This window comes from Primulina tabacum, chromosome 14, assembly GCF_025594145.1.
Source record: "Primulina tabacum isolate GXHZ01 chromosome 14, ASM2559414v2, whole genome shotgun sequence".
NCBI lineage: Eukaryota > Viridiplantae > Streptophyta > Magnoliopsida > Lamiales > Gesneriaceae > Primulina > Primulina tabacum.
In genome coordinates, this window is record NC_134563.1 from 27,924,624 (window position 1) to 27,946,137 (window position 21,514).

The window sequence follows — 21,514 nt, forward strand, 5'->3', positions numbered from 1 at the left end:
TGGAACGTAGGAGTGAACGTGCATGGCAAAGGGAGAGTCGAACCTAGGGTTTCTAGGTTATTCCATGGTTTCGTTGGCTCGTCTAGGGCAGTGGCTGGACAAAGGCCCGATCAGGCGGGGTCATGGCATGGTGGAGCCGCGTCCTAGGGCTAGGAGGAGTCCTAGCATGGCTGGGGACTCATGGACATGCAAAGGAGCCGCAAGCCATAGGGTTTCCTACTCATGTGTGCGCACGACTAGGAGGCAGGACGCACGGGATTAGGCTAGCTTGGTGTTGGTTAGGAGAGGTCATGGGTTTCTAGGCAGCTAGGCTGGGTGGTAGATGAGCAGGGTGAAAGCCGCAAACCCTAGGGAAATAAGAGCCGTGTGCGGCTTGTCTTGGGGCTGGTGCGCTGGTCCATGGAGTTCAAGTAGGGTACAGGAGGGTCGGCTAGGGCCAGGGCATGGGCTAGTCGATGGCTAGCTCGAGGATGGCACGGGTAGTGTAAGGGCGCGGCTTGGTTTTGGAAATTAGGGCTCGGTTTTGGGCTAGGAAGGAAAGTGGCTCGAACCATGGTTCACGGGGTGTGGTTCGTGGCTAACGGGGATATTTTAGGTATGAAAAGCTTAAGCTTAAAGTTTGGGAAGAAAATATTATGTTTAGAATTAATTCGCGTTTAAAACGCTTCACGATTTAGTTATTAAGTAATTAAATCAAAAGACTCGGGTTTACGTCTAAGAAAAATGTTAGAAGTCAAATTTAAGCTTATATGATGATTTGGGTTAGGCTCGGGTCAATAAAAGGGAGAAAAAGTGCAAATCGGGAATTTTTGATTCCAAAGTAAAATGATCACTTTATGTCCCGGGTAATACGAAAGGTCCTGCAATGTCCCGAAGAATCATAATACATGCTAATGATATTTTAAATCTTTATGATGAAAATATGATATTTTTACTATATATGCTAAAGTTTACGATTTTCCAGAAAAAAGCTATTTTACGAGTTTGAAGGATACTATATTTTATAAAAAAGAAAGGAAAATATTTTGAAGGATGTGAATTGACTGTGACAAATATAATATGATATGATTAAGGATATCTTTAGGGAAACGCCCCAGATGGAACCTGTTTACGAGAGAAAGCCCCAGAGGGAGCCAGACGATCGTATTTCCATAATTGGTGACAGCCCAGTGACGAAGGTTGCTGATGCCCCCGCCCCCATGTACAATGATGAGCTAAGACTGATCAGTCGACCACATGATGATACGATTACAGCTAGTCACTTTCAAGGATCAAACTTCACCCAAAATGATATATGATGATGGAAAGCTTTACGATTTAATGATTTATGATTTATTTACGATTACAAATTTATGCTAGCTTATTTTAAATAAAAGTATGATTTTAATGCATGACCATGTATATGTATTATTTGTTACATATGGTTAGAACGTGCATATTCATTAGACTCACTAGGTTTGGATGACTGCATGTGAGGATGATATCGAGGGAGGCGCTGACGCTTGAGTGGATCGAGTCCCACAATACACTCCCGAGGGACATTTATTTTCCGCATCTACTTAGTATTTAAAAGTTATACGTAAAGATTTTGAGGATTATTTATTTCGAGATTTTATGCTTTATTTTGAAGTCTAGTTTTGGATTATTTTAAAAGTTGACATATGATTTTGGTGGTTGACAATTTATGGATTTTTATGCATTTAAGACTTTTAAATGTTGCGTTATTTTAAATTGAATGTTTCAAATTTTATAAAAAAATTTATTAGGATTTTAAAGTTAAAAAGTAAAGGACGTTTCAGTTTGTATCAGAGTGAAGGATCCCGAAAGGGTTGTGTTACTGTCATTCCGAGAAGCTCAAGAATTTACGCCTCAAATTCTGTGAGTTTTACTACTTTAAGAATTATATGCCGAGTTTTTAATGTTTATTTGATACATGAATTAAGAAGCTAGACGTAATTTTAAATTTAAATGCATGTTGGTTACGTGGTTTGGGCGGAATGTACAAAGATGCTTCCTAGATGAGTTCTTCGTAGAGATAGTAAGGATAAGCAGGAGGAAGAGATTCTACCGCCTCCATCTAATCATGATGCTAGTGCTCGTGTGCTAGTTGGTATGTATCAATTACTGGAGCAACATGTTGGGAATGCTGCGAGGTTTAGACCAGAGGCGGTTTAGGAGGATGGATCCTGAGGATTTTTCTGGCACTACTGCTCCATTCGTATCTGAGGGATCGATTAGGTCTTTGGAGGTGATTTTTAGGTATATGGACATGGTGAACGCTGACCGGGTTCATTTTACCATTTATTTGCTGAAGAGCGACGCTTCTTTATGGTGGGAAGGAGCGGAGCGAGGAGTGAATCTAGCGACATTGACTTGGGAGGACTTCAAGAGGGTATTTTTTGAGAAGTATTTCACCGTCGATGTCCGTTCGAGGTTGAAAAGAAAGTTTATGAGTCTCCACTAGGGAGATTCGTCTGTTGCTGAGTTTGTTGAGAAGTTTGATAGGGGTTGTAACTTTGTGTCCGTAATCGCAAATGACGTTGCTGAGAAGTTGATACATTCCCTAGATGGTTTTAGGCCTACTGTGCGTCAAGATGTGATGTTGAGAGACCTGACAAGTTAGAATGATGATTTTACGAGGGCCTTCAGGGCAGAGCAGTCGCTTAAAGATATTGAGTGGGAGATGCAAAGAAAGAGGCCCCCTCCACAGCAGCAGTCAAAGCAGATCAAAAAGCAGTTTACGTGACCACCGAAGCGGCCAAGGCAGCAGAAACCACAAGGGCAGCCACCGAGGAAAGCTGTCCCGAAGACTGATGAGAAGTCGTACTGCAAGGAGTTCAATTGCCATCACTTTTGAAAGTGCATGTGGGGCATCACAAGTGCTTTAGGTGCGGAGTAAGTGGGCATAAGGCTACTGATTGCCCGAAGCAGAAGCAGCCCACCACTAGAAGGGATTATGTAATGCATGCTGAGCAAACGAAGCCAGACACTGCGGTCATTACAGGTATTAAAGCATTTATATTGCTTTATTACTTGAATTAATAAGCATGAATGCTAGAATTCAATCGAGGTACATTGAACTTGATGATTTAGAATTGCATGTTTCAAATTATAAGGCTTAAAGAATTGAATTTTTAAAATACTAGCTATGGGGATCGGTTTTTAGAAGATTGAGAATTTAGGGACTGAGCTATGTCAATTTGAAAATTTAAGGTGCTAATTAGTAATTCTCAAAAATTATTGTGGAAATTTTGGCATAATTCGAAAATCTTTGGGGCTTAATTGCATAAATTTGAAAATTAAAAGGGTTAAAGGGCAAAAATGTGGGCTGAAATTGAAGAATTCTATAAAGTTTGGACTAAATTGCAATTATCAAAATATTTAAGGAGCTATTTGGGCAATTTTCAAAATTCAAGGGATTAATAGGCTAATACCGGAAACTAGAAGGGCCTAGATGATAGGAAATTTCTGAATTTTTATGGCATTGTTTGGGTTTAATGCAAATATTATATCAGGCAGAATATTGTTAGCGGGTATAGCTACCTATGCTTTGCTACATTCTAGAGCTACGCATTATTTCATATCTGAATACATCGTGAAACGATTGGAAATCTTACGAGAGTACGTGGAGTCGGGATTCAGAGTTACAGTGCCTTTGGACGAACATATGGTCTCTACAAGCATGATTAAGGATGTGGAGCTCAAGTTGCAGAGAAATTTCGTTCGAGCAGACCTTATTGTATTTCCAATGCCCGAGTTCGACATTATTTTGGGCATGGATTGGCTCACCCTAAACGGAGCTACTATCGATTTCCAGCGGAGGTCAGTATCTATAGACCGTCCAATAGGAAAGCATTCATCTTTGAGGCTGTGTAGAACAATCAAATGCCGCACATTATTTCATGCATTCATGCGAAGACGCTTATCCGAAGAGGCTGCCAAGGTTTTTTTGCTAGTATTATATTTGTACTCGATACTGGCAGTCGATTGATAGAAGATGTGGAAGTTGTCAAGGACTTTCCGGATGTGTTCCCTGACGAAGTTTCTCGTATCCCACCTGATAAAGAGGCGGAATTTGCTATTGAGTTGATGCCTGGTACAGTGTCGATCTCTAAGACACCATATCGTCTAGCACCTGCTGAGATGAAAGAATTGAAATATCAAATTCAAGAGCTGCTAGACAAAGGATTTATTCACCCTAACTTCTCTCCATGGAGCGCGCCGGTACTGTTTGTGAAGAAAAAGGATGGGAGTATTTATCGAGAACTAAATAGAGTGACAATGAAGACCAAGTATCCATTACCCCGAATTGAGGATTTTTTTGATCAACTGCAAGGAGCTTCGCTATTTTCAAAGATAGATCTTTGGTCGGGATATCACCAGCTAAGAATAAAGGAGGCAGATGTATATAAGACGGCTTTCAAAACGTACTATGGGCATTATGAGTTTCTGGTGGTGCCTTTTTGACTGACTAATGCCCCAGCGATCTTCATGAATCTCATGAATTGTGTATTTCAGTCGTACCTCGATCATTTTATTATTGTCTTTATCGATAATAATTTGATCTATTCCAAGAGTCCAGATGAGCATGATCTGTAATAGCCAAGCCTGGTGTACGGTACGATTTAAGTTTTCATAAGTTTATTGACTACTTGGTCAAGTTTAGGTATAGTTTGGATGTTAAGAGTTTCGATTTATGATTTATAGTATGGTTGGTTATAGATTATGTGTAGTGCTTTTGTAGCGGCGTTACGATTAAATTCATGATAATTCGTATGTTGAGCCAATTGGTATGAGGCCAATTGGAGTGGTTAGATAAGACATAGAGGTGTAACTTTCTTATTTTGAGTTTTGTTCAAATCATTGTGGAAAATAAGCCAAAAGTGCCCCGAAGTGTTTCATGTGTTTCGACGTTCCTCCAGTGACACATGTTGGGAGAATGGACATAACTTTTTACTCAGACGTCCAAATGATCTGAAATTTTGAGGGATTCAAGACAAGACATAGAGCTACAACTTTTTAGTTTACTACTTTTCCAAATTATGAAGAGAAGAGGCGTTTCAGAAGCAATCTTTGGAGTGGCAGTGCGCAGAGTGCGCGCCCGAGCAGGAATAAATGTCCGCCCGGGCGAGCCTACTTCGAAAATTTTGGATTTCTGGCCGAGAGTTCCGCGCCCGAGCGGAAAAATATGTCCGCCCGAGCGGCCAGCGATTTTTAAAAAGCGTGTTTTTGGAGTTTTAAGTGCTTATATACAAGTGTTGCTCCATTTCTCTCATTTCTCACCTCTCATTTTCGGATTTCTCTCCTTGGGAAGGCTAGGGTTCCTTATTTCTTTCACTTCCTATCTTCGATTCAAGCTTTTATTTGGTGATTTGAGTTAAGATCGAAGTTCTTCTTGGTGCTAGGAAGCTAAGGTAAGCTTTTGGTGTTGTTATTTCTTGGTTTTGGAAGAGAGATGATATGGGTTTGTTGTTATGTTGGTTTTATGGATTATTTGACATGGGTTCTTGATTATTGAGTTGATGATGGTGTTATATACGGGTTATTGTTGTAGGATTTCAACCAAGGAGTTAGATTCAAGGTGTTCTTGTGGTTTGTAAGTGGAAATTCATCCCTTGTGCTCACATGATGTTATATGTATTGTGTTTCGAAGGTTGTAATGTGTTATTCCCTTCATTTGCTTCATAGTTATGTATTGATTCATTTGTTATATCTATTGGAGGCATTGTATGTCTCAATTGTATTGAAAGGGAATACAAAGATATAGTATTCAAGGTGTTTGATAAAATGTCCCAAAGAAAGAGTTTTAATGTTTTATGGATTGATAGATACATAGTCAGAGATTGCATGCAATTAGTTGATCAACGACCATAGGCTTATATCCCTCAGAGTTGTCGATTTATATCGATGGGATAAGAGCACCACAGACAGAGTTACTATTGATATCAATCCACCATAGTAAAGAGAAATATCATCTCATTGTTATGCTATTGCTACGATTTACATGTTTCAGAGTTGATGGTATTTTATGTTTTCAAAGCCATGTTTTCAGAGTATACTATGTATCATTGCTATGTAAGAGTTCCACTTGCTGAGTTTTATACTCATTTCAGTTATTTCATGTGATGCAGATAAGAGCGACGGACCAGGACGTTGATTGGAGCCGGGGTCATATGCATAAGAGATGGAAGGAAGTGGAAGATTATTTTGTTATACATGATCAAAATGATATTTTGTATTTTGATGCAACACTTTTTGGGATCATGTATATTCTTTTGATGGTATATATATTGGAAATGTATTTTGAATCCTTCCTCCCTTTAAAGAAAAATTTTAAATTCCGCTGCTATTTTTATTGTAAACGGGTCGAGGTGTCACATGATCGGTACTTGAAGACGACATTGCAAGTATTATGAGATGGGAAATTATATGCAAAGTTCAGCAACTGCGAGTTTTGGCTAGAAAAGTCGGCCAATCTAAGGTCGAGACAGTTAAAAAGTGTTTAGTGCCTAAAAGTGTAACGGAAATCTGCAGTTTCTTGGGTTTGGCTGGCTACAATCGCAAGTTAATCAAGGTTTTTTCGTCCATTGCAGTACCCTTGACATCCGTGACAAAGAAGAATGTGAAATTTGTATGAGGACTAGAGTGTCAAAACAATTTTGATCAGTTGAAGCAAGCACTCACTACTGCACCAGTTCTAGCTATGCCGACAGAACAAGGGGAATATGTGTTATATACATATGCTTAGAAGCTAGATTAGGTGTAGTTCTCATGCAACATGATCGAGTCATAACATATGCGTCTAGAAAGTTGAAAGTCCCCAAGAAAATTTATGTAGTAGTCGTATTTGCACTTAAAATTTGAAGACACTACCTATATGGTGAGAAATGCAAGATCTTTTCGGACCACAAAATTCTCAAATATTTCTTCACCTAAAAAGAGTTGTACATGAGACAAAGAAGATGGCTAGAACTTGTAAAGGACAACAACTACGACATTAGCTATCATCCCGGTAAAGCTAATGTAGTTGCGGACGCTTTGAGCAGAAAATGGACAGTCTTGGCCCAATTATCAGTTCAAAAACCTCTACAAACGGAAATTCAGATGTTTGATCTCGAAGTTTTTATGCTAGGGGAAAGAACACCTAATCTCGCTACTTTAACAGTATAGCTTACTCTGCGAGACAAAATTCGAGCCGAATAGTCTAACGATGAGCAACTGCAAAAATGGAGACAGCGAGATGAATCAAAAGGCAGAATGTTATATTCAGTCGAAGACGACATTTTCAAATATCGAGGACAAATATGGTTTCATAGTGGAGATTCACTTAGAGTTGATATTTTGACAGAAGCCCACAGTACCCCTTATTCTACACACCCTGAAAGTACAAAAATGTACAAGGACTTGCAGCTCTTATATTGGTGGTCAGGAATGAAATGAGATATTATGCACTTCGTATCTGAATGCCTGACGTGTCAACAAGTGAAGGCAGAACGTCAAAGACCAGCAAGAATGCTCTGACCACTTCCCATTCTCGAGTGGAAGTGGGAGAACATCACTATGGACTTTGTGGTAGGTTTTCCAAAGATAGTGAAAAGGTTCAGTGCCATTTGGGTACTTGTAGACCGTCTTACTAGGTCAGCACATTTTCTACCAGTAAAGTCGACTTCCATGACGCAGTATGCAGAGCTATATATTTGAGAGATAGTCAGACTGCATGGAATTCATTTTCGATAGTGTCGGACAGAGACACGCGTTTCACTTCATCATTCTGGAAGAGTTTGCATGCAGCCATGGCAACCAAGCTACTATTCAGCACCAAATTTCATCCTCAGATAGAAGATCAGTCTAAGAGAGTCATACATATTTTAGATGATCTACTCCGAGCATGCGTGATCGATTTCCAAGGGAGTTGGGAACCAAAGCTACTTCTAGTGGAGTTTACTTACAACAACAGTCAGTAATAAATAAGAACGGATCCATACGAGGCACTCTACGGAAAGAAATGCAGATCGCCCATCCATTGGGACGAGGTGGGAGAAAGAACTACAATCGGACCCGAGAGAGTTTAGCACACCGCAGATATAATCAAAAAGGTCTGAGACAGGATGAAGACTGCTTAGAGTCGATAGAAAAGCTATGCGGATAAAAGAAGATGAGATCTCAAATTTACTAGTCGATGACCACGTATTTATAAAAATAGCACCTATAAAAGGTGTTATGAGATTTGGCAAAAAAGGTAAACTCAGTCCAAGATCATCGGACCATTCGACATACTCGAAAGTGTGGGAGCATTAGCATATCGAGTGGCGTTGCCACCTAATCTCGCAGGAGTTCACAATTTCTTTCATGTATTGATGCTCCGCAAGTACATGTCGAACCCTTCACATGTACTGAACTTCGAGCCACTGCAACTTACACCAAACATGTCCTATGAGGAGATGCCTACTCAAATCTTGGGCAGAGATTAGAGAAGGCTGCGGAACAAGGTGATAAAATGGTCAAGGTCAAGTGGTTGAATCACTCCGAGGAAGAAGCTGTGAGGACCCAAAATTTTGCATTACAAAGAGACAAAGTACCAAGATGATTTTAGTTTTGCATTGAAGATGAATTATGTCATGGAAGAGAATAAAATTACATGCAACCTTTGGCATGGAGGGGGAAGACCTAAAGTTACATTGGTGAAATTTAATTCCATAAACCATGCAACCTTTGGCATGGAGGGGGAAGACCTAAAGACACATTGGTGATCACATGTCATAAATCATGCAACCTTTGGCATGGAGAGAGAATACTTAAATTCATATTGGTGCCTATAAATAATGGTAAATGAATGAGTGAAATCACACCAAAAACAATATCAAAAGCTTTCTCCAAAAGTTTTAATTTTTTAGTATCAAAGATCCTATCCAATTTCAAAAAGTTTTGCTCATTGTTTTACATGTCAAAATCCAATCTCCACCATTCAGAATATACCAACACTTTTCATGGAGCCAAAATTCAGACCGATCCAACGATTCAATTAGGTGCAAACATTTTTGCAAGGTGACTGGTTTTTCAAGTGTCAAACTCCAACTTGTTCATTCCAAGATTTTTGGAACAATCTTTCAGGTAAGTAGATTTATATGTTTTAAAGTTATGTATGTTTTAAAATTCGATCGTCTACTGCATGTTGTGTATAAGTGATGATTTCTAAATTCTAAGTTACTTCAAAATGAGAAGGCCTCAGAGGGAGCCCAAGATCAAGGATAGCCCATGATCGTTATAATCTATTTGTCTGATAAGTTCTGCAACGCCCCGGATTTGACGATTGTCCTCACTGTATCAAGACGTGTCTTTCCAGCATGCTTATGTCCTCACTCACATGCACCCTGGGAAACTTCCCAGGAGGTCAACCATACCAAAATTTCTCCAAGTCAAAAACGCTTAACTTTGGATTTCTTATTTGATGAGCTACCGAAAAGAAGATGCACCTTCTTTTCGGTAGCTCATAACATAAGAACTCTAAAGTTAAGTTTGCTTGACTTAGGGTAATTTGGGATGGGTGACCCCATGTGAAGTTTCTGAGGGTGCGTGTGAGTGAGGATATAAGCACGCTGGAAAGACTCGTCTTGGTACAGTGAGGACAGTCGTCGAATCTAGGGCGTTACAGTTGGTGTCAGAGCTGACCTCTCTTAGTACGGTGTGGTTCGGGGACGAACCAAGCGGAAGCTGGTGGGCATGTGAGGCCCGAGGCTGAAGAGGGCGGGGGGTGATCGTCGGTGCCATGAGGTTGCACGGACAATGAGCGGCTCCTGGCAGGCTTCTAGGTGGAGGGAACATGAATGAACCGATCCCACACCGGAATGAGAGGGATTCCGAGACTGTTCAATGTAATGGACTGTACAGTTGAAGAAGGCTTAAAAGATTTGATATGTACTACTCATATCAAGACGGTGCATCTTCTTTTCGGTAGCTCATCACATAAGAACTCCAAACTTAAGTGTGCTTGTCTTGGGGCAATTTTGGAATAGGTAACCACCTGAGAAGTTCCCAAGGGTGCGTGTGAGTGAGAACTCCAAAGTTAAGCGTGCTTGACTTAGGATAATTTTGGGATGGGTTACCCCCTGGGAAGTTTCCGATGGTGCGTGTGAGTGAGGACATAAGCACGCTGGAAAGACTCGTCTTGATACAGTGAGGATAGTCGTCGAATCTAGGGCGTTACTAGTTCTGTTTTGAAATGTTCTGATTCGATGTTCTGATTTGTTATAAGTCTGATTTCTGTTCATCCAACTCTGAAGCTCTGATTTTTTCAATGTTTGACTTCTGTTCATTCAACTCTGATATACTATGCTACGTAAATAGAAGAATGTTTTAAAAATATTATGTATCAAATGTTTTCTGGTATTCGATCGGCCCCGCTTGGCTAAGTGTTTCCCAAAACACTCGCCCCCCCTAACGTCCATCTCCATGTGAGAATGAAGAACATGTAGAACATAATGAGCAGGAGCAGTTCTGGGGCTGATAAAGAATTAGAAGGAAGTAATTCATGTTCTGGATGTTCAAGCCCATTAGTGTTCCTTTGTCTTTCTTAGTAATGTGTGTACTTTTCACTTCCGCAACCTCTCTATTTTTCCTTTCATGTAAAAACAATGGAATTTTATGAAATAGACTGGTATTTGGCTATTTGCTACGAGGCTTATTGTTATTGATTAACAATGCCGGATGTCACCAACGCCTCGGTCTCGGCGCGTGACATTTAAGTAGTATCAGAGCCGCCAGGTTCATAATCCGGCTGGGAGTTTGATAAGCAAAATTTGGCAAATGCTCATACTTTTCTATCCAAATTATTCTGATACATCATAGTCATCTCCGTTTTTTTAATTCCTCAAATTCAAGATGTCTCCATAGTTGGATTGCTTATTCTTCCGCATAAAATCTTGAAACTCAATCTTGTCACTTCTTTCAATCTATGCGAAACTACCACTTCTTTTCACTTGGGAAAAATCCAGCGAAAGATTTTGTTCGACCCAATTATTTGTCCAATGTTGATTTTTGCCTTTACTTTGATTCTAAATCTTTTCATTCGATTTCTCTAGGAAATGGCAGGAAGACCACCAAGAAACAATCGTAACCCACGAAGAGCCAATCAGGATGATGAAGAGAACCTACCTCCACCACCACCCGGAGTTAACCTTAGTCAAGGAGACATGATTGTAGGACCGAGCGCTTGCCGCTTTACCAAAAGTTATAGCTGGTGGTAATGGTGCAACTCAAATCTTGTAAACCGCACAACAGCTCAAGTACCACGATTCGATCGCTCTACCAAGCAGGGACAATTATTGCACCCAACAATCTCTCTCCCAATAATTTAATTCCTTGCAATAAATGAGAATCAAACCCGTGACCTTGGCTCTGTTACCAATTGTAGGACCGAGCGCTTGCCGCTTTACCAAAAGCTATAGCTGGTGGTAATGGTGCAACTCAAATCTTTTAAACCGCACAACAGCTCAAGCATCACGATTCGATCACTCTCCCAAGCAGGGACAATTATTGCACCCAACAATGATGGCAATTGCCACCATTGTGGTCGCGACGCTACAAGGGATTCTGAACCCAAACGCCAACAATGCCATCCAGCAACCACCAGAACCCCATCCACGTGGTATTAAGTTCCAATATGAATCCCTCCGAAGAAACCGAGTCCCAACCTATGATAGGAATCCCGACCTGGAAGTTGGCCACAACTGGCTCAAAATTGTAGAAAGCCAACTTCATCTGCTGGAAGTGCCCGAAGAACTCAAGGTAGAAGTGGTGATACAATTTCTTGAGGAAAGAGTACGCAAATGGTGGGAGACTATTTCGCCAGCTATGGCCGAGGATGGGCCAATTACATGGCAGAAATTTAGAATGGAATTCCTAAAGCAGTATTATCCGACGAAATTCCGTTTGCAAAATCTGAGTGGATTTGAAAACTTTAAACAAACTTCAGACATGACGGTGATTGAGTACACCTCAAAGTTCAATGACCTCGGAATGTACGTTCCAACTATAATGGCAGATGAGGCCCTAAATATGCATCATTTCAAGAAAGGGCTAAACATTCGAATACAGTCAGCCTTAGCTGTATTCAAACCCACAAATTTTGCTGACTTAATGGGAGCTGCCATGAGCGCTGAGACTGACAACAAGCGCAGAGAGGAAGAGGTAAGCACAAACGACCCTTTTCTGGTCAGTCATCCCCTAGAGGACATGATTTTAAAAGACCCAACCAGACAATTGGACCGTCAAAAGGAGCCTTCCCAACCCCTTACAACAAGGAATTCAGGCCTTGTCCAAACTGCAACATGAGACACTTAGGAGAATGCTATAGGAACACTGGTGCTTGTTTCAAGTGTGGGAAGTTAGGCCATCGGATTGCTAACTGTCCAGAGAACAAGGAGAAAGGGGTTAAACCAAACGCAAAAAATCACAAGCCGAGGGAGAACAATCCCAATGCCAGGGTCTTCGCCAACCATTCTGATCAATAAAATGCATGCTTGTGTGTTGTTTGATTGTGGTGCTACCCAATCATTTTTATCCAAAAAATTTGCTAATAAACTGAAACTAGAAGAAGAAACTCTTAGTGAACCATTAAGAGTAGCAACGCCTGCTAGCAAAACGATTGAAACCTATAAAGTACATTGAAACTGCAAAAATTTGTATCGGTAATCAAATCTTCAAGGCAGGAACTGATTAAACTAAATATGGCCGAGTTCGACACAATCCTAGGAATGGATTGGTTGGCTAAGAATCATGCTTTGGTGGATTGCTAGAAGAAGAGTGTCAAACTGCAGACTCCAAACAATGGTAGATCTAAAGAGAAAAAATCTCTTCTGTCGGCATCACAAACTTGGAAAGCCATGAAAAGTGGTGAAAAAATTTACCTAGCCAATGATCAGCGAGGTAATCAACTGAAGGTCAAAGCAGAAGATATTCCTAAAACAGCCTTCAGGACGAGATACGACCATTACGAGTTTACGGTAATGCCGTTTGGACTGACCAATGCTCTTGCAGAATTCATGGACCTCATGAATAGAGTCTTCAAACCATACCTCAATAGGTTCGTGGTCATATTCATAGACGACATTCTTGTATACTCACAAAGTAAGAAAGATCATGAGGAACATCTTCGCCTCACTCTAGAGACACTCAGAGAAAAATAATTGTATTCCAAATTTAAGAAATGTGAATTTTGGCTAACAAGTGTCGCCTTCTTGGGACACATAATATCTGAACTAGGTGTTTTAGTGGACCCCAAGAAAGTAGAGGCAATTGTGGATTGGCATCGACCAAAATCAGTAGCTGAGATTTGAAGCTTTCTGGGTTAGCTGGATATTATAGGAAATTCGTTGAAGGATTTTCTTCAATAGCCATACCCCTCACCAAACTCACACAGAAAAACTCTAGATTCATTTGGAGCGAAGAAGCGAGAAGAGTTTTCATATTCTTAAAAACAACTTGCATCTACACCAGTGCTAGTACTTCTTGAAGATGGCAAGAACTTCACCATATATAGTGATGTATCAAAGGAGGATTAGGGTGTGTACTTATGCAGGAAGGTCAGGTAATTGCATATGCATCAAGGCAAATAAAACCTTATGAGCAAAATTACCCAACTCATGATCTTGAGTTATCAGCCATCGTATTCACACTAAAAATATGGAGACATTATCTATATGGTGCTAAATGTGAGATATTCACCGATCATCAAAGCCTCAAATACTTATTCACTCAAAATCACGACCCTTCCATAGCAAAAATTAAAGAACAACTTCAAGAAGGAAAAACTCAAGAATTCCAAACTGATGAGAAAGGCATCATGTGGATGAAAGGATGTTTGTGTGTACCAGACCTCGATGAGATAAGACGAGAAGTAATGTCTGAGGCACACAAGTCAAAGTTCTCAATTCACCCCGGGAGCACCAAAATGTATCGAGACTTGAAACAGAATTACTGATAGAATGGAATGAAGAAGGACGTAGCTGACTTTGTCGCTAAATGCCAAATTTGTCAACAGGTCAAAGCCAAATATCAACTGACCCGGAAGACTCCTACAACCACTAGAAATCCCAAAATAGAAGTGGGAGAACATTTCCATGGACTTTGTGGTAGGATTAACAAAGTCAAGACAAAGCCATGATGGGATCTGGGTTATCATCGACCGGCTAACCAAATCGGCACACTTTTTACCGGTGCGAATGAACTACAACCTAGATAAACTAGCCAACCTGTACATAGACAACATAGTAAGATTACACGGAGTTCCAGCAAGTATACTATCCGATAAGGATCCAAGATTTGTGTCCCGATTTTGGAAAAGTTTCCAAGAAGCCATGGGAACTAAAGTCACCCTCAGCACGTCCTATTACCCACAAACAGACGGCCTAATTGAAAGGACGATCCAAACCTTGGACAATATTCTAAGGGCGTGTGCTCTAGATTTCAAAGGAAATCGGAGTGAGCATCTACCCCTAATAGAGTTCGCTTACAATAACAGCTACCACAATAGCATAGAAATGGCCCCTTATGAAGCGCTCTACGGTTGAAAATATAGATCCCCGCTGTATTGGGAGAAATCGAGGAGAAAGCTATCACCGGACCGGAACTTGTATAGGCCACGGTTGAAAATACAATGGTCAAACTATACTGAACGGGAATCAACATGGGAGCTAGAAGATAAGATGCACACCCTTTATCCCTACCTTTTCAAAGACCAAGCTAATTCAAGATTTCAAGGACGAAACTTTAAACAAGGAAGGAAGGATGTGAAGACCCAAAATTTTGCATTACAAAGAGACAAAGTACCAAGTTGATTTTAGTTTTGCATTGAAGATGAATTATGTCATGGAGGAGAATAAAATTACATGCAAGCTTTGGCATGGAGGGGGAGGCCTAAAGTCACATTGGAGAATAAAATTACATGCAACCTCTGGCATGGAAGGGGAAGGCCTAAAGTCACATTGGTGACATTTAAGTCCATAAACCATGCAACATTTGGCATGAAGGGGGAAGACCTAAATATACATTGGTGATTACATGTCATAAATCATGCAACCTTTGGCATGGAGGGGGAAAACTTAAAGTCATATTGGTGCCTATAAATAGTGACAAATGAATGAGTGAAATCACACCAAAAACAATATCAAAAGTTTTCTCCAAAAGTTGCAATTTTCGAGTACCAAAAATTATGTCCAATTTCAGAAAGTTTTTCTCATTGTTTTGCACGCCCAAATCCGATCTCCACTGTTCAGAATATACCTACACGTGTTTGGAGCAACATATCCAAAATTCAGACCGATCCAACGGTTCAATTAGGCGCAAACATTTTTGTAAGGTGGCTGGTTTTTTAGTGTCAAACTCCAATTTGTTCATTCCAAGATTTTTGGAACAATCTATCAGGTAAATGGGTTTATATGTTTTAAAGTTATGTATGTTTTAAAATTCGATCGTTTACTGCATGTTGTGTATAAGTGATGATTTCGAAATTCTAAGTTACTTCAAAATCGTTTTGTTCCGTCTGTTGTTCGTTCATGCCCTCCGCTTCGTTCTGTCTTGGTGTCGCTCTGTTCGAACGAATCTATCTATGAATGATAAGTTATAAGTATGGATCTAATAATAATGCATCGGGAAAGTCTGTGAGAGAAAAGGCACTAGAGGAAGCATGTCTATAGGAAAAGGCCCCAGAGAGAGTCCGGATGCGAGAAAAGGCCCCAGATGGAGCCCATTTACAGGAGAAGGCCCCAGAGGGAGGCCAAGATCAAGGATATCCCGTGATCATTATAATCTGTTGTCTGATAAATTATGTTCTGAAATGTTCTGATTCGAAGTTCTGATTTCTGTTCATCCAACTCTGAAGCTCGGATTTTTTTCATTCAACTCTGATATACTATGCTACGTAAAAAGAAGAATGTTTTAAAAGTATTATGTATCAAATCTTTTCTGGTATTCGATCAACCTCGCTTGCTGAGTGTTTCCCAAAATACTCACCCCCCTTATGTCCCTCTCCAGCTGAGAATGAGAAGAACATGTAGAACATAAGGAGCAGGAGCAGTTCTGGGGCTAACAAAGAATTAGAAGGAAGGAATTCAAGTTTTGGATGTTCAAGCCCATTAGTGTTCCTTTGTCTTTCTTAGTAATGTTTGTACTTTTTCGCTTCCGCAACCTCAGTATTTTTACTTTCATGTAAAGACAATGAAATTTTATGAAATAGAATGGTATTTGGCTATTTGCTACGAGCCTTATTGTTATTTGATTAACAATGCCGGATGTCACCGACGCCTCGGTCTCGGGACGTTACAGAAGCTACTTGGGAGACTGAGTCAGAGATGAGGAGCCGCTACCCTGAATTATTCAACGGTAGGTCTTCATTTCGAGGACAAAATTTTATTTAAGGGGGTTGGATTTGTAATGTATATAAAATCAGTCCACGTAAACCACATGCATGAAAATTATTTAAATTACTTAATTGCTTTAGTTAATTAATGCTTAAATGAACAGAGAACTACAAGAACTTTACATCTTCTCTCATGTAACAATTAGATTCCACAAGTATAACATAATATAGATAACCTAGATTTCAAAAAAAGTTTGTCAAATGCTATTTCAATTTTTTGGAAGAAGCTTTGCCCAATATTGACCGACGATAGGACCATTATGGTTGATGAATATTTTGAACTTCACTTTTTTTCCCCTGCATGTGTTGATTTTTTTTTTTTTACCTGAATAGGTTTGGATTGGATAACGCCTTATATGACCCCACTCATTAAATTTGGAGCCATCCATACATGTTCATTGCTGGTTGTAGGCGTAGAATTATGCAAATATTTAGAAAAAAAATGTAGTCTTACTTGATGATAATATATTAGATCAAATTATTTAATAAATTTTATACAAATTTATATATTATTTATTATAGGTAAATATTCAAATTCAAGAAATTTATCAACATATTCCACCATATTCGACGAGAAGATATTCTACCACATAGGAATACTCGTGTCAGACGATGAATGCTGCCTTATTATCTTTTTTATTATTATTATTATTATTATTATCAATTATAAATGTACTAGATACAAAATAAAGATATAAAAAAATATTGTGAATAAAATTATATGCAAGCCTTATGGTTCGATACTGTCTGTGTATAGGTCTCTCGTATTCTGATAAACCCGACCCATCATCGTTCCTAATCCACCCCTAGAATTAATACGTAACAATAGATTAATCTAATGTGTAAGATGTGCATTATTTTGTCATTTCTCTTTCAAGCAGCTTAAAATCAACTAACCAAACGACTCATACTAGCCTGTTATCAAATGTACAATAAATTGACCTAATATACTACAAATAGCAGTTCAGAGCCGTCAATATTCTAGTCATATCAAGGTAATCATTCAATAAACAAGACAAGAAGTTGCAACTATGACAGCGCAAGGGCATAAGAAGTGGATTAACCAGCCGCATTCTACTAGTCGAAGAATGATGCAAATGATTAGATGAGAAGCGGCAATATATCATCCAATATCAGTCGTTTATAGAGCACAGATCACTTCATCATTCACGTTCTTGCAAATGTAAGACATTATACCATCAATTCTCAGCCATAATCAGTCGAGTACTGAACTATATTGGGTAGTTGGTGTAACTATCTCAGCAGCACCTTCCATATCTTTCTGACATACACAAACAATGACCATACGGAAAGCCATGCAGATATGTAAAGCAACACAATACCAGAAGAAACGAGAGTTCCAGCCCCTACAAAACTGCAGAGATTGACAGAGAGGACAGTAGAATGCATCAGAGAAAGATCAAACAATTCCATTAAGAATAGTTTTCATAATTTTCATAATCATGAACAAAAAATATCATGAATAGCATCAAATAAATGATGAGAGTAAAACCTGCCGCCTCCGCTAGCCAAAAGGATGGTCAATGCACTCATCTGTATGGCGGTTTTCCATTTTCCCAAGTTATTAACCGCCACGGCCTGAGAGAGCGAGACACAGAAAAAGAGAGGAAAGGAGGGGGGGGGGGATTTTTGTGAATCAGAAATGTGAATTCTAAATTATTCAATCAACTAGTATAACCATAATTATAAGTGATGCATGGTTGAGATAAAAACCTCGAGAAGCTTTCTGTCCTGAGAAGCAGCCCATTCCCTAACTGCAGACATGGTTATCTATAAGCAGACACTTTTTGTTAGCCACCACGTATAATGCATGTATCAAACAAACAAAACATAAGCATGGAGCAATTAAAAGCATATATCATGCTGAGAAGTTGCAGTTCTAAAAGTAGCACACCTCAACCAAAGCAGCATGATTTCCAAGTTGTAACATAAGTAAGGTAACACCTCAGTGAGAAGGATGTCTTAAGAGAGGAATGAGTGGTTCTACAATGCAAACAACAATTGCAACCAAAAAGACATTTATTAAACATTCAAATATTGTGCTGGAATCCATTCATAGAACCTACTCCAAACACACGCGCATCACACGGTCCCTGACAAACACTTTTTGCAGAAATGCCGAGGGAAAAAATTATCGAAAACAACTGAACGAGGATGTTTTTCATTGCCTATGAGGATGCAAGGTTGGAAAGAAGTCTCTACCATGTCAGTAAGTTATGAAAGACTTGTGTTGGTAAGTTCCACGATCACAAGCCACTGAAACCAACAAATGGCGTTTTTCAATTGGTTAACCACCAAGGTACATTAAAATTTTAATAACTACCAAAAATATGTTAGAACTCAGCCCACAACAGTTAATGACAGTTGATTCAAACATTATTTTGAAAATTCTAAGTTTATATTCCACTTAGTCAACCTTACTCCAGTTTTTGCCGAAATTTGAGTCATGACTGCTCCATGTATAAACCACATTCTATTTCATTCCATTAGTTAAACATTATTAAAGCTCCAAGTCTTTACTTATTATAGAAGAAACTAATCCAGTAAGGCACAGATGATACAAAGCAATACTAGGAAAAAACTTCAGAACCTACAGAAAATTATTAGAACTACGCTGTATCCAATTGATTATGCACTTCTCAATCAAGATCCCTTATGTTATCATTGAAGGGGCTGTAATTGTACTCGATAATAGTCCACATCAAACAGATTCAAGAAAAAAAATCAAGCAACACTTGTTGGATAACGTAAAGTTTTGCTAGTCCAGTTACTCCTGTTAAAAAGTTAAAACTAAGGGAGCATCTGTCTGGGCATACATGAAAGATCTTATGAGGTGTAGATATGATAACTATGAATTTATCTGACCTTATGCCTCATAAAATATGCTCTTGCCTCTTTTCCAATAAATATATTTTCACATTACTTTTATCATTTAATTTATGGACAACTAAATGAGTTAATATGATCTAAACAAATTATTGGGTTACAAATATGCAATAATAGCCTCTACCAACTAACACGGTACAGATGAAAGCAAACATAATTTTTAAGTACTGCAATTTTACCTCATAAAAACTATTCTATCCAGTAAAAAGATACAGAATGATAACTTCAACATCAATGGTTATGTAATAAACAAGCGCATGGACTCTAACCTCTCTACAAATTATAGCAACTGCAGGCACAGTAACCAGCCATTGTGCTTGTCCAAACATACCAGTCCCATGAGGTCTTGTACACAACAAGATCAAGGTGGCAGCAATCATAAGCTGCATCCATTAAAGGAAAAAAAACACCACATAAGTTCCTCTTAGAAAACCTACACTATGTTAGGAACTCATTGAAAATCAAGCATCAGTTCATTCTTCAGATGAATTCTCAGCCTACTATTTCTAAAAGCATGAACACTTTAGTAAGTAAGTAGTACCACAACAATTCAAATTTTAGGCCTCTTTTAAACAGTGTGAAACTGATAGTATTTTACTGCATGATAGAACAATAACTTCGATATCATCTTTAAAAAAATTCAATAACAGTTATCCTGAAGAAAATACATAAAGTATGCCACTAGTTTACCTTATCAGCCACTGGGTCCAAAAATGCACCAAAGGGGGTTCCCAATTTCATCTGTTCCATCAAAATTCAACAATGTGAGTTCACAAAATAATGAAACACAGAGAAACCTCACCTATTTATTTCAACAAACAAGGAGAAGAAAAAATTACACCTTTCGAGCAAGATATCCATCAAGCCAATCTGTAACTGCAGCAACAAGGAAAATAGCAGTTGTAGCAGTTGGTCCCCACCAGCTCTCGACGTAAAAGGCTAGTAAAAGTACAATTACCTTCGTCAATTCCGAACTGTATATATTAGATCGACATATAATACATGATACTTCAAGTTCAACGCCATGGAAAACATGAAGACCGTGCAAAGAAAATTAAATCAAAGTACGGGTAAATAAATGTTTAGCGCCTGCCAATTGCTCTAATGCTCAATCCGTTGCACACAAAAAAAACATAACTGGCGATCATAGAAATGCGCTTACTGCACACGAGAAGTGGCACGGCAGCTACGCGTCCAATGGTTAATATCGTAGGCAACGTGAGCAATTTTGACAGCTGAGATGACGGATTATCTCGATGGTTTTGCAAGTCAGATTCGTAGTATTGGTACCCGATCTTTCCATTGACAGTGGCATCCATTTGAGCATCGAAATGACCGTCTTTCCTTGTCTTATTCGTATCGGAGCTGACTGAGCAAGATTTATCGCCACGAAAGCCTCCGGCGAGATGGTGGCGCTCTTTTCTGTGGAAAATATTCGGGGTGATTCTACGTTGCGCAGGGTGTATGCATCGGAGCGTGCTGAACCAAAAGGCGGAGAATAGTTTTGGCGGACGATGGATTCGGGGATACCAGCGCTGGCGGTAGTGGTAGCCGCGGCGGTGGGAGAGGAGAATGAGAAGAATTTGTAGGGCTTGTGCGCGTGAATAGGAATAAAATTCGTCAGTTTGAGGGCCCCTGGCATGGTCGTGGTAGGGGAGTTAACTGCGCACAGGCAGCTTAATTTAGCAGAAGGCTTATGTTAGCACAGCTGGAGATGGAGCATAAACAATGCCTATAGTTATGCCCCTTTTTCTGATTCTGTTTGGTCCGGAGAACTACGAGAAAAAGGGAAGAAACACACACACACACACATCTCTATATATATATAAAAATATATATATAAATAATAAATTTTCTCATTTTTAAAAACATTCTTCAAAAAATTATTATAAATTTCTTTTATTAATATTAATATATTCAACCACGGCATTAAATATTTGCAATCATAATTAAATGTGAAGTTTTTTAAAAAAAAAGTTTAATATTCAAATTTTATATCAATTGAAAATATAAATTATTTTAAGTTTTCACATTAAGTATATCATTTTATTTAAGTTCAGTTGTGTTTTTTAGTTTTTTTTGTTACTTTTATATATTTAATTATCATTCATTTCTATCATATTAAATAAAATATATTTTTTTATATATAATATTATGTTTTTCGATTTTTTAAAAGAGTGTGGTCGTGAATTT

General features: G+C 39.0%; 1 protein-coding gene across 1 annotated transcript; it reads right to left on the reverse strand.

The window, feature by feature from the left end:
• Positions 1–17,250: 17,250 nt before the first annotated feature.
• LOC142525263 (CDP-diacylglycerol--glycerol-3-phosphate 3-phosphatidyltransferase 1, chloroplastic/mitochondrial-like) lies at positions 17,251–20,866 on the reverse strand. The gene is made up of 7 exons (XM_075629494.1): positions 20,484–20,866; positions 20,163–20,260; positions 20,012–20,062; positions 19,591–19,704; positions 18,149–18,205; positions 17,928–18,013; positions 17,251–17,789 (listed from the first exon to the last, which is right to left on the reverse strand). The coding sequence occupies exons 1-7, from the start codon at positions 20,638–20,640 to the stop codon at positions 17,669–17,671; spliced, it is 684 nt and encodes a 227-aa protein (XP_075485609.1). The 5' UTR covers positions 20,641–20,866; the 3' UTR covers positions 17,251–17,668.
• Between the last annotated feature and the right edge of the window lie 648 nt (positions 20,867–21,514).